Below are 12,877 nucleotides of genomic sequence, written 5' to 3' on the forward strand. Positions count from 1 at the left end.
GCGATGTGATTATTGGGGGGCCCAGCCATCACCCCACAATTTCCCCGCAGAGGGAGGCCCAGGCCACCGGCTGGCAGGGCGATCAATCAGGGGGGCTCTGCGATCGTCTCAAAGAGGGAGCCCAGGCCACCAGCTAGTGGGGCGATCGATCAGGGGGGTAGGGGGGCTCCGCGATCAATGGACCCAAAGAGAGAGGCCCAGGCCACTGACTGGCAGGCTGCAGAGAGTGGGCGGGGCCTCCCTCTGCGGGGTGATGGACCCAAAGAGAGAGGCCCAGGCCACTGACTGGCAGGCTGCAGAGAGTGGGCGGGACCTCCCTCTGCGGGGTGATCGATCGTGGGGCTCCCAGATTGCAAGAGGGCACAGGCCAGGTTGAGGGACCCCCTCTGAGTGCTCGAATTTCATGCACCGGGCCTCTAGTAATAGTAATAATAAAAATAAGAATAAAAGTTCAGACTTTTTTCAGACTGTGCCTGCTTCTTCCTCCTATAATTCTCTAGGAGTAATCTTTTGAGAATGCTGCTACCACCAAGGTAATTTTCTTGGACTTAAATCTGAACTTTCACTATTAAATACACACTTCTTTGTCTAAACTAATATGTGAAATATAAAAGTTAAAGCTTTAGAGATATAAAAAAAATCTTGAGAGATGATTTGAGTTTACAAAGAAATAAGTGATGTTAAGAACGCTTCCAGTACGTAGATTGAAAGATCCTTAGAGACTATGTATAAAGTTTCTGCAACTTCTTTCTTTCCCTTAGAATATTTTGCTTAAATGACATTGCATGAGTAAGTTTGAGCACAACAGAAAAACGAAACAAGCAGCTCTGGTCCAGGTGGGGAGTGGTGACAGGGAAGGGGTGGGCTCTGGATACTGTGGACCACAAAAGCCTGAACTGAAAACCTGAAAATTATGGGCACAGCCCAATATCTTATTTCAGATGGGAACTAAGGCACCACGAGGTGGAATTATCACCCTGAGGCTCTATCACTAGTCACTAGCAGCATCAAGACAGCCTCAGAGTCGAGTCACAGACACTAGAGCAGTGCTAAGAAAACAAGCCAACACTGAGCTCACTTGAATGCATTCTAGATGACACCATGCCAGCCGCTGAACACACATCACTGTGTCAATCTCCATAGTCACTCTTAGAGGAAGGTCTTATTACCCATGTTACACATGAGAAAACAGAAATGTGAAGTGGCCAGCCAAGGTAAAATATTGGGCTTGCTTTACCTTTGGCCTCACAAGTCAAACATTAACTCAGAAGGAATTATTAGGCTTTTCGTACTTTTTATTGTTCTTCCACTCCACGTAGTTTAGAATACAGGTGATAGAGAAAGGGACAGGGGGGCAATCTGGAAAAATAATTTTCCAAAATAAATTTTAACACTAAGCGCAAAATAATTCCATTGCTAATATTTTTCCCTCAGTATGGTCACCACTCACATCCAAGCCACCATTCCTTTTCCATGGATAACTGAAACATTTTTTTAACCGTTTTTTTCTATTTCAAGTCCCACTTCCTTACAATTCTCCACAACATCCAGAGTAACAGGAATAATTTTTAAATAAATAGATTCATGTGACTTTCCAGTTTTCAACTCTTGAAAAAAACTCCCATTGCCTTTTTCTCAATACCCCATTGTCTTTAATGCTGCTACACAGTTCTTTCTCAGCTGTTGATCATGACATTCAGCACTTTGAAAGGCCAAGAGCAATAAAATTTCATTAAGCTAATTTTTACCTGATACATACTAGTCTCTGGCTGAATGAAGAGAAACTACCCCAATTTGCCTTTTTTTTTAATTGAAAGTTTTATCAAGACACTTGTAGATTCACATGCAGTTTGTAAGAAATTATAAATTTCTTGCACCTTTTACCCAGTTTACTCCAACAATAACATTTGCAAAACTATAGTGCAATATCACAACCAAAATACTGATATTGATAAAACCTATTTTTGCTTGGATTTCCCATTATACTTGTCCTCACTGATAATATTGGAAGCAAAGATGAATGAAGAGAGAGCAAACATAGAGGAGAATCTTATTTAAGGCCCTCCTTTTGGTAGGAAGAAAAGCAGGGGAACTGTCAGTGTTAAATGTCCAGTCTTCTCCCTGGCTGCAAAGGTCCAATCAGAACAGGAAATGGAACTCTGTTAGAGAGCCGGGCCTGCTTTGGTCTCTCTTTCTTCAAAGAATCACTACAGCTCTTGCTGTCACCATGTAAACAAGTCTTTTTTGGAGTTTGAGCTTATAAAAAATTGCTTATCTCTAAACCTTTAATGGCTGATTTTTTTTTTTTTGCTTACCCTTATATCAAACTGTAATACATTTAAAAAGACTAATGGTTATGAGTTTGCATAGTATAATGTTATATTTCATACTTATGTTTCTTCCTTGTCCAACAAGACCCATTAATCTTTATTTAAAATGTGATTTTCTTTGTTGATCTTTTGTGTCTGTTTAAATGCTACCATCCTGGCTATTTTCTCCATTGTTTTCACAAATTATTTTTCTCTAAAAATAGCAAATGAAATAAACTTCATTTAAAACAAAACATATAATGCTTTCAGTCAAGTACATATATTAAGGAATGAATGCAGGTAATCTATATATACTTAGAAATTTCTTTTAAAAGAACCTTACCTAAATTCTGTCCTTTGGGGAAGCAAGGGCAAACAAATGCATTTGAATAAGAACTTTTATTGGGATTCTACCTAATAAACTATGTAACAATTTATTCATCATTCCACTAATGGAATGAAGCATGCAAATTTCACTAAGCTGAGCATAATGATCTACATTTTTTCAATTTATCTGCCACTCTCCCCTCCTACCCTGCAACCCAACTCTCTATTCACCATTAACTACAAACCTGAGTGAAAAAAACTTTCGGTTTTCCTTTGACTGCAAGCTAATTTCAAAGTTAATAAATTCCCAAGTAAAGGAGAGACAAGCAATTTCTACCAAAAAATTAAATTTAGAAAGAATATTGCAAAGTCAAACATCTAATCATAAGCCTGAAAGGGTGGCATGTTACTGACTTGCCCAAGCAAGATTTATTTACCTTGCTTTTTAATGATTTCTAGTGAGACTGCCTTTTAACTGGAATTATTCTTAAAGCTACCTGTGTACTTAGATTTAGGAGGAGTTATGTTTTAAAACACTCTGCACATTGCATTCAGTTTGTTTTTCAGTTACAATAGAATCATTTTGAAAGACTTAGGTGTTTTGTTTTGTTGTTTCTGTCCTCTCTATCATTAAAATGATATAAATAGTCTTAGAGATTATTTTAGCTATTTTTTTTTAAATTTCCCCTTGGCACCTACTGAATTCAACTGCTGCTCAATGAAAAAAAGTAAAGACCTAACTATTGAGTAGAATAAAAATATTAAGGAGAACATTATTTGAGTATGAAATGGTAGGTGGCAATAAGAAAACTAGGATTTCCATGTTTCATTGCCAAAAGCCTCATTCTCCTCACAATGTAATTCTTGTGCAGCCTGTAACTAATCTTCGATCCTATATGTCCCAATGCCATTTTTCACTGGCTCCTCGCTCTTATTTTATACTAGAGCAGCGATTCTCAACCTGTGAGTCGCGACCCCTTTGGGGGTCGAACGACCCTTTCACAGGGGTTGCCTAAGACCATCGGAAAACACATATATATAATTACATATTGTTTTTGTGATTAATCACTATGCTTTAATTATGTTCAATTTGTAACAATGAAATTGGGGATCACCACAACATGAGGAACTGTATTAAAGGGTCGCGGCATTAGGAAGGTTGAGAACCACTGTACTAGAGGCTCAGTGCACAGATTCGTGCACTGGTGGGGTTCCTCGGCCTGGCCTGCAGGGATCAGGCCGAAACTAGCTCTCCGATTTCCCCCTAGGAAATTGTGAGAGGGCGGTTCTCAGGTGATGCACACCAGAATTGGGCTCCCTCCTCTCTGGTTCCAGATGCATCACCCAAGAACCACAGCTGCCAAGTCACCGCAGCTCAGCAGCTCCTGCGTTGAGCATCTGCCACCTGGTGGTCAGTGCATGTCATAGCTACCAGATGGACAGTCGAACGGTCAAATGGTTGGCCGGTCACTAAGGCTTTTATATATATAGATTGTTTCTTCTCTTCGTTCATGTAAGGTACCTATATAATGTTAAGAAAGACTTTATAAAACAAATGCCTCTTATGGAGGATTCTTATGGCTCTTCTATAGCACCAACTAGTCTTTAGGGAAAAAGGAAGCCATTAATAACAAGGATTAAAAATCTTACTATAATGGGAGGAAATGCTCAAGGTCAAAGTCTCAGATGGTTCATTTTAAAGAGCAAGAGAATATGTGTGTTTAGGCTAAGTAGGGATGGGGGACAGAGTTCTTGTCTGTTGACACTAATTATACTTGACTCTAGCAGTTGTAAAACTTCTTAAGGTTCAAATAACTTCAGGAAGGGATGGTATCCCTTTCCAGCACACTTTGAGATAGGTAACAAATAAAATAATATTAAACAAAATTATAATGATTAAAACAACTAGATGAAGTGAGAACTAATAAAATCTCCCATTTCACAGATAAGGAAATCAAGAGATAAAGTTTAAATGAATTTGCTCACATCCCTCAGTTAGTAAGAGATGGAAGCTGGGATTAGAACCCAATCAGCATAGCTCCCTAATCCATAATCACAATCATCCATCTTTTGGAAAGTTCAGCCTCCAACCAAGAACTGGCCCACATTTTACATTCCCATCCCTCTATAGTCATGTCCTTAAGAGTTTTACTATTTATTAGGGAGTCTTAGGAATGCCTTATTAAATCTATCATAACCAAACGTAGAACCTACCCTTCCCTTCTCCACCTTGTCCCCAATGATGCTTGAAGGCAAACTACATCCAAGTATTGGGATGGGCAGGCCCCATTGAGCCATGAGACAGGCCAGATGTTTTGGCATATTTTATTGAATGGATTACTGTCTTGATGTGGTGAGGTCACAGGGAGGAGACGGGAGGGAAGGGAAAAGAAAAATAGAAGAGTGAAATAAAACAAAAATGGTTTCAAGAAAACCTTTTCTTGCTGAAATCTGCAGTAAAATCCAGATTCCTACTAAAATGAAAAACTTGTCTTGGGTCAGTGTGTGGCTGGGCTTTGCTATGAAAGGAAATCAATATTTTACTTGACAACTTCCATGCTAAACACCACTGTCATTTTTCACTGCCATTTCACTGTCATCTTCTCACAGTAAATAAAGAATAGTATAACACACACTTTCTCCCCTGAGGTTTGTGAACATGATCTCGATTGTACAATGGCAACAAATCACCTGGCAAATTCTTGGCAGAGTAAATCAGTGAACATATGTTTATCCAAGGTGAACAGTAGCCACTGGACTGGATGGTAACTACATTTGCTTTCAGACAGCTCCATCCAACATGCTCTACAGCTGCGCAATAATTTACCCACAGTCGCACGCTACCATAAGGCGGTATACCACTAAAATCTAAAAGCTTCAACATGAAAAATGTTCTTGTCAATTTTCATTTCTGACATAACTGGGTAAAAGCCTCACAATTCCTCCCTTAGAAAGACTCCATTATTTTCCATGCTAATGCAGCTAGACTGAACGCAGACTTGTTAACCCGTATCCACAGTATAGCTTCAAAGAACGTGCAGAACATATTCATCATGTCACAATCCAACACCTTTTATTTCCCATTCAGGATTGTAGCTTCAGAAATGGCAGCATTTGCTTTATTAAAAAACAGCTTTAAAAATACCTTCCTTAACAGATAGGTGGTTGCCAGTGGCAGGGGGTAGAGGAGTGGACAAAACGGATAAGGGGAGTCAAAGGTACAAACTTCCAGTTAGAAAACAAGTCCCGGGGATGTGATATCCAGCATGGCGAGTACAGTCAATAATACTGTACTGCATATGTAAAGGTTGCTGAGAGAGGACGTCTCAGAAGTTCGCACCACAGGAAAAAAAATTCTGTAACTATGTATGGTGACGAATGTTTAACTACACTTATTGTGACCATTTTGCAACATATACAAATAGCGAATCGTTAAGTTGTCCACCTGAAACCAATATAAAGTTTGTATGCCAATTATACCTCAATAAAAAATGCCTTCCTTATATACTAAGCTGAAGCTACTTTCCTTCCTGGGTCTTTTTCATAATGTAATTTTTTAAAACACTGCAATTAAAGTCAGAAAGACTAACAATCTCACTGTATTATATTTTTATAACTTCTTTCAGTTTCCACAGTATATATGTCTTGCAGAACTCTATTCTACATATTTTATATAGTTTAAAAGTCACATAAAACATAATGAAGGACTTATATTTTAACTGGTTCACTTCCCTATTACACGATTCAAATGTGTCACCCTTCTTAGCAAATTCATTCAAAGAAACTGATTTCAAAAGAAATCTACATGTGTACAAAGTTTTTAAAAAGGTTATAAACAAACAGAACTCTGTAAAAATCACATTTTCAACATACATATCTTATTCTGAACTTCTAAAATAGTCACATTCATGATCACTCACTGTGTTGTATTTGATCAAATGCACATCTCATTTATGCTGCTGTAGAATGTTATGATTTTCAAATTGTCTCCTTGAAAACAGCCTGGTGACACGGAAAAACACTCTGACTGCTACCAATGATAAAACCGAGTGTAAACAATTCAGGCATTCTACAATTACTCAGACTTAATTTAATCTATTTCCACAGACAACCTGAGTGCCTGTGGGACTAGGGGCTGAATACAGTCTGAACTGCTTCCAATATAGTCTGCACCTGCTTTTAGTTTCCGTAGTGAACATATCTTTGTGACTGCTTTCAAATTCTGACAGTCTGCTTATAAATATATCAAAAACTGCCCACCAATTATTTATATCACCAATTACTCCAAATCTAGTTATTATGTCTGTATTATTGATTACAATCAATAAGTATAATGTGGACTTTTAGGAGCTATTAATTGAAGGGTATTTTGCATCAAGGACAAGACCCGGTGGAAACATCAACAGTAAAACCAAAAGCAAAAAAACAAACAAAAAACAAAAATACTTATGTGATCCTTAGCCCGTCTATTTTGGAGAGAAATATATGCATAAGAAAATATAAACCTAAGTATAGTTTAAAAACCAGTATCTCAATGCTTACTTTCAGTAGATCCTTGGAGAAATCACCACCCTCATTGACCCCTTGGAGGTTTGCAATGAACTCTTGGCAGCTCATCTTCTTTCCAATATTCTGGAATAGAGGAAAATAATACAACATAATGACATCTATGGAACTGAGATTCTTAAAAATGTGATTAAGCAATGCAAGATTGATTTGTTCTTTCAAAGCATGAATATACACATATACCCCAATATATATGTATATATGTATCCATACACACAATACAAAATTATATACTTAAGAAAAGCAGATGGTTTTTATGCTTTTAACACTGTCATTAAAATAGCAAAATTATGCCAAACCTTTATTTTAACTTAAGGAAAATATACATGCTACATTTATATAAATATGATATAATGTTGATTTTAATGAAAAACATGGATAAAAATTACATTTCTGAGCTGAACTCTGATAGTTATTTATTTGCCTTTTTATTTGTATTTCCTACATATTGTCAAGAACTGTGAAGGAGCTGAGATTTTAGTCTACTTTCAAGCTAACAAGTTAGCCTGTCACAATCTCATGAGTATGGGCAGAAATTAAGACTCCTGGGTGAGAGGCACACAAATTCATTACAATAGGAGTAGCCAGAGTATCAGCATATTCTTGCTCCAGAGCAATGTGAGCAGGGCCGCTGACACCTGCACATGTAGTGCGCCGAGATATAGGAAAGGATCCCTGAGCTCTGGGAACCTGAATCTTTGTAATGGGCAGTAAGTTTCTCCCTTTCCTCTGAAGGGAGAAACCAGCCCTTATCTTCCAAAGCTATAAGCAAACCTATCCAGCGGCTCTGGAGTCACTCTATCTTTCACAGCTGTTCACTATCGAAATAATCTTGAAAAACAGACCAGAACAAAGGCAACCAAAGCTTCTGTTCACAAAATAAAAAGCAAGACCCCCAAGTAGAACTGTCTCCAAACACATTTCCAATCTGATTTAAGGATAGGTGTGTTTTTTTTAATAAATCACATTAATAAACAAAATGTAATTAGAAAATCTAAACCACAAAAGAGAAAGACACAAGTTGGCTGACTGAGAAAACTAATAAAAATGCTATGTACGACAGAGTCACCTCCTATGCCAGCTCTAATCAGCTGGTAAAAGCTGCCAATTGTGGAGGATTTGGAGGTTCTATCTGGACACCAAGAGAAACCTGTCTTGAGTGCAGGAGAGGGATGTAGAATAAAAATGAGCCGCACAGGCATGGGCTCTCTGCCGAAATGTGGTCTAACTGAACCAGAGTATAACAACATAGCATCCCTGCACACAACATGCGTACAAATAAAATGCATGCTCTGCAAGGCTATTTTATTCATAAAAGACTAAGAGTCAGGGAGAAGACTAGTCTTCAAGCTGGGGCAGCACATTCCTTAAGTTAAAAGATTTAAAAGGGATGCAAAGTCATGATTGTTTTAATGAGAGTATGTATACAAAACCTTAACTTCAAAAGCACAGATCTACCTGAGAACAGATATACCTGTGAGTCTTAAAAGCAATCACTTGCCACTTCCCCTTTCACAATTGCCCTTCTATACTAATAAAAGGTAATATACTAATTAGGGTGACTGTCTTTGGACTTCCATCCGGACAAAGCCACAGCAGCTGTGAGGCCCGGGGCTCAGGCAGCCTTGAGCCCCAGCGGCTGTGAGGCCTGGGGCTCACGGCAGCCATGGGCTCAGGCAGCCACAGCGAGGTGATGGGGGTGACACCTTCCCCTGATCAACCCAGTCGCCTCTCACAGAGCGAGGCCAGACTGTGGCTTAGGAGCGGGCCTACGCTGCCAGTAGGAGATCCCCTGAGAGCTCCCGAACTGTGAGAGGGGGCAAGCCAGACTGAGGGACTTTCCCCACCACCACCAAGTGCACAAATTTTCGTGCACCGGGCCTCTAGTCTAATTTATAAAACAAAATAATTTGTCCATACCATGCTATCTAATTAATTACAGTGAAAGTGCTAAAATACCAAGTGCATGAATTTTTGTGCACCGGGCCTCTAGTCTAATTTATAAAACAAAATAATTTGTCCATACCATGCTATCTAATTAATTACAGTGAAAGTGCTAAAATACTTTAGTTTAAAACCTTGCCTCTTCCATCAGCAAAAAGGGCAGAGTCAGGCTTCACATGAAAGATGGATGAATGTCTGAACAATGAGAACTTGCTTTGCCAATTAACTTATTTGGTAGACATTTCCTATAATTTGGTTAAATCCTCAGTTCTAAATTCTGATGAAAATTTATTCACAGCACAGAAAAGAATTTTAATGAAAACTACTGTTTCAAAATATTATACTGAAAAAGACTTTCACAAATTATATTAAAAAAGACAATCTCAATTTTCCCAATCCTTATTAGGTGTATTAGATCACACAAGGTGCTTCATGGTAGATATTCTAGGTCGCTTACATTTGCACATGAATTTCAGGATTGGTGTATCAATTTTGGGGGGGTGGGGAGAAAGGCCAGCTGGGATTCTGTTAGTGAAAGAGCGTGCACTTAAGTGTTCCAATCCATGACCATGGGGTAACTTTTCACTTGTATCTTTCAACAATGTTCTGTAGTTTTCAATGTCAATGTCTTGACCTAATTTTGTTAAACTTATTCTTAAGTATTTCTGATGCTATTGTAAATGAAATTAATTTCATTTTCACATTGTTCATTGCTAGTACAAATCTTGTATATTTAATTCTACAACCTTGATGAATTTGCTTTTTAGGTTCTACTAGTGTTTTTCTTTCCTTTTGTAAGTTCCTTAGGATTTTCTATCTATAAAATCAGGTCTTCTTCAAAGAGAGATCATTTTACTTATTCCTTTCTAATCTTGATACTTTTTCTTTTTCTGGTCTAATGACACTGGCTAAAATCTTCAATAATTATATCAAAACGGTCAAGAGCAGACATTCTCATCTTGTTCCTAATCTGGAGAACAGTTTTTCACCATCAAGTATGTTAGTTTAGCTATGAGTTTTTCATACATGCTCATTTTCAGATTAAGGAAATGCCCTTTTATTCCTGGCTTATTATGTTTTCTTTTTAAATCACAAAATGGTGTTGAATTTTGGCAAATCTTTATCTGTGTTTACTGAGATGATCAGGTAGCTTTTCCCTTTAATTCCAATAATCTATAATAATAAAGCATATTATGCTAATTAGACCGGACGTCCTGCCAGACTTTCCGGACAAAGCCGCAGCAGCGGGGGCCAAGGTAGAGGCGGCTGCCACAGTAGAGGCAGCTGCTGTGGCAGCGGGGGCCAAGCCCCTTGCATGAATTTCATGCATCGGGCCTCTAGTATGGCATACGAGTGGCCCGGAGCACCAATTCGTGCACATTGAAAGGAAAATAATTAGAAGAAATATTTTAATATTGCTATTCGCCCTTTCTCCCTCAGCGCCTGGGAGCCAAGCAGTGGCCCCGTCCCCCACTGGTCGCCATCTGCAGTGCGACCAGCAGGGGCGAATGGGCTCCCACTCACACCTGCCTTGGCCTGGTGCAGCCCGCTCACCTGCTCTACCATCTCGCTGCCGTCTCGCTCTTGTCAGGGCCCATGAGGGCTGGCAGCACCTTCACTGCTGCCCACTGCCAGCACTGCGTCACCGATGCCTGCCATGTTCCGCGCCACCCCGTGGTGGTCAGCGCACGTCATAGCAAGTGGTCGAACTCCCGGTCGAGGGGACAATTTGCACATTAGGCTTTTATTATATAGAATTAGATTAATTTTTATTTGTTGATCTTGTATTCCTTAATTAATCTCAAATGGTTATAATGTATAATCGTTTACATATGTTGCTGTAGTAGGAAGGCATTTTTTTAAAAAAGGATTTTGTGTCTATATTCTCAAGGGATATTCATAAGGGATGTTATTTTTGTGACAGCTTTGTCTGGTTTTATCAAGGTAATATTGTCCTCACAGAATGCTTTGGAAAGTGTTCCCTCCAACCTTTTTTCCTGAGTATTTTGAGAAGCATTTATATTAAAATTTCTTTAAATGTTTGAGAGAATTCACAAGTGAAGTCTTCTGATCTTGTGAAGGGTTGGTATCTTTTCAATTAAGACTTGTTTTGTGTCCTATCTTGGAGGATATTCCATTTGGACTTGGAAAGAATACATATTCTGCTGTCATTGCGTGAGTGTGCTACAGATGTCTCTGTCAAATCTAGTTGCTTTATAGTGTTACTAGAGGCCCGGTGCACGAAATTCGTGCACTCAGGGGTGGGGGTCCCTTAGCCTGGCCTGCACCCTCTCGCAGTCTTGGAGCCTTCAGGGGATGTCCAACTGCCACATTAGGCCCACTCCCCAGAACAGGCCAAAGCCGGCAGTCGGACATCCTTAGTGCTACCATGGAGGCGGGAGAAGTTCCCGCCACCACCACTGGGCTCACCAGCCTTGAGGCCGGCTTCTGGATGAGCGATGCTCCCCCTGTGGGAGTGCACTGACCAACAGGGGCAGCTCCTGCATTGAGTGTCTTGCCCCCTGGTGGTTAGTGTACATCATAGCAACCAGTCGTTCCGCCTTCAGTTGATTTGCATATTAGCCTTTTATTATATAGGATCCAAATCTTCTGTTTCTTTGTTGATATTCTGGTAGTTATTCTAAGCATAATTGAAAGTGGGGTATTGAAGTCTGAAACCATTACTGAGGAATTGTCTATTTCTCCCTTCAATTCACAAAAGCTCCAAACTGCCAATTCTAGTGGACACTAGGCTCTGGTTTGCATAGTTACTGTGATTGTGAGGCTGTTGGTTTTCAAGATCAGTGTGGAGCTAAAGAGGGAAAAGGTAACAGAGCAAGTGAAAACAACACAAAGCTTGGAGTTCTTAAGGAAGTTGTTTGGGTTGTTTTTCCCCTTAAAGAAACACTCTTTAGATTGTTGTAAGCCTTTAGTTAATTTCCAGATAATGTTGATTTTTGGCCATATTTTTGGCCAGAGTTTTCATTCTGGCCAAAAATGCTTTTCCAGGTAAGGCGAGACTAAAACTTCCATCATTTAAGTATGAAGAACTGTTATTTTTTTAACATTTAAAAAAATGGTAAAATCCCCAAGTTATTTTGGTTTATAAAATCATACTTTGTATTGTTACCACAATAAGTTCAAATTAAAAAACTGAAAATATATATAATGAAATGAGAAAATTAGCCCCTTGTTTTCAAAATGTGTGTCTCATTATTGTCCTTATCTAACTGGATTGACTATAATAAGTTCTTTTTCCCGATATTAAAGAGATTTAATTTAAAAAATAAAAATAATAAATTCAGATTTATTTTACTTGCAATTTACAGACAGTCCTCAGGTTACGTCAGAATCTATCGTTTCATGGTTACATCGCCATCTCCCATTTATTTATAAAAAAGAAAAGTTCCGTCATTTTGACATATGTACATATGTGCTTTATGTTTTTTATTATTTATTTACCACAAGTAAAGGTCAGGAATTGTTATCTTTCTTTTAAAAATTTTTTACTGTTTCACTTCATGACTGCTGTGTGTGTGCTCCATGTGAGTGACGTAGGTGCTTATGTAGGTGGGTTTGGACTTACGGCGAAAATCGCATTACGCCGCGCCATAGGAATGGATCTCCAACATAACCCGAGGACCTACTGTATTTGGCATTGCCTTTTATATATTTTCATAGTCACCACACCATTATCTACATTAGCATAAATTTAACTCACTTGGATTTGA

At 38.8% G+C, this 12,877-nt stretch overlaps 1 protein-coding gene across 3 annotated transcripts in view; it reads right to left on the bottom strand.

The window, feature by feature from the left end:
- PSD3 (pleckstrin and Sec7 domain containing 3) overlaps positions 1-12,877 on the bottom strand; it is a 414,114-nt gene that overhangs the window by 175,003 nt on the left and 226,234 nt on the right. For all 3 annotated transcript variants that reach the window (XM_014462866.2, XM_023760800.1, XM_006097020.3), the window contains one exon: positions 7,179-7,268. In XM_014462866.2, coding sequence (XP_014318352.2) covers positions 7,179-7,268 — 90 coding nt within the window. The remainder of the gene's footprint in view (positions 1-7,178; positions 7,269-12,877) is intronic.

This window comes from Myotis lucifugus, unplaced genomic scaffold (genome assembly GCF_000147115.1).
Source record: "Myotis lucifugus unplaced genomic scaffold, Myoluc2.0 scaffold_194, whole genome shotgun sequence".
Classification (NCBI taxonomy): Eukaryota; Metazoa; Chordata; class Mammalia; order Chiroptera; family Vespertilionidae; genus Myotis; species Myotis lucifugus.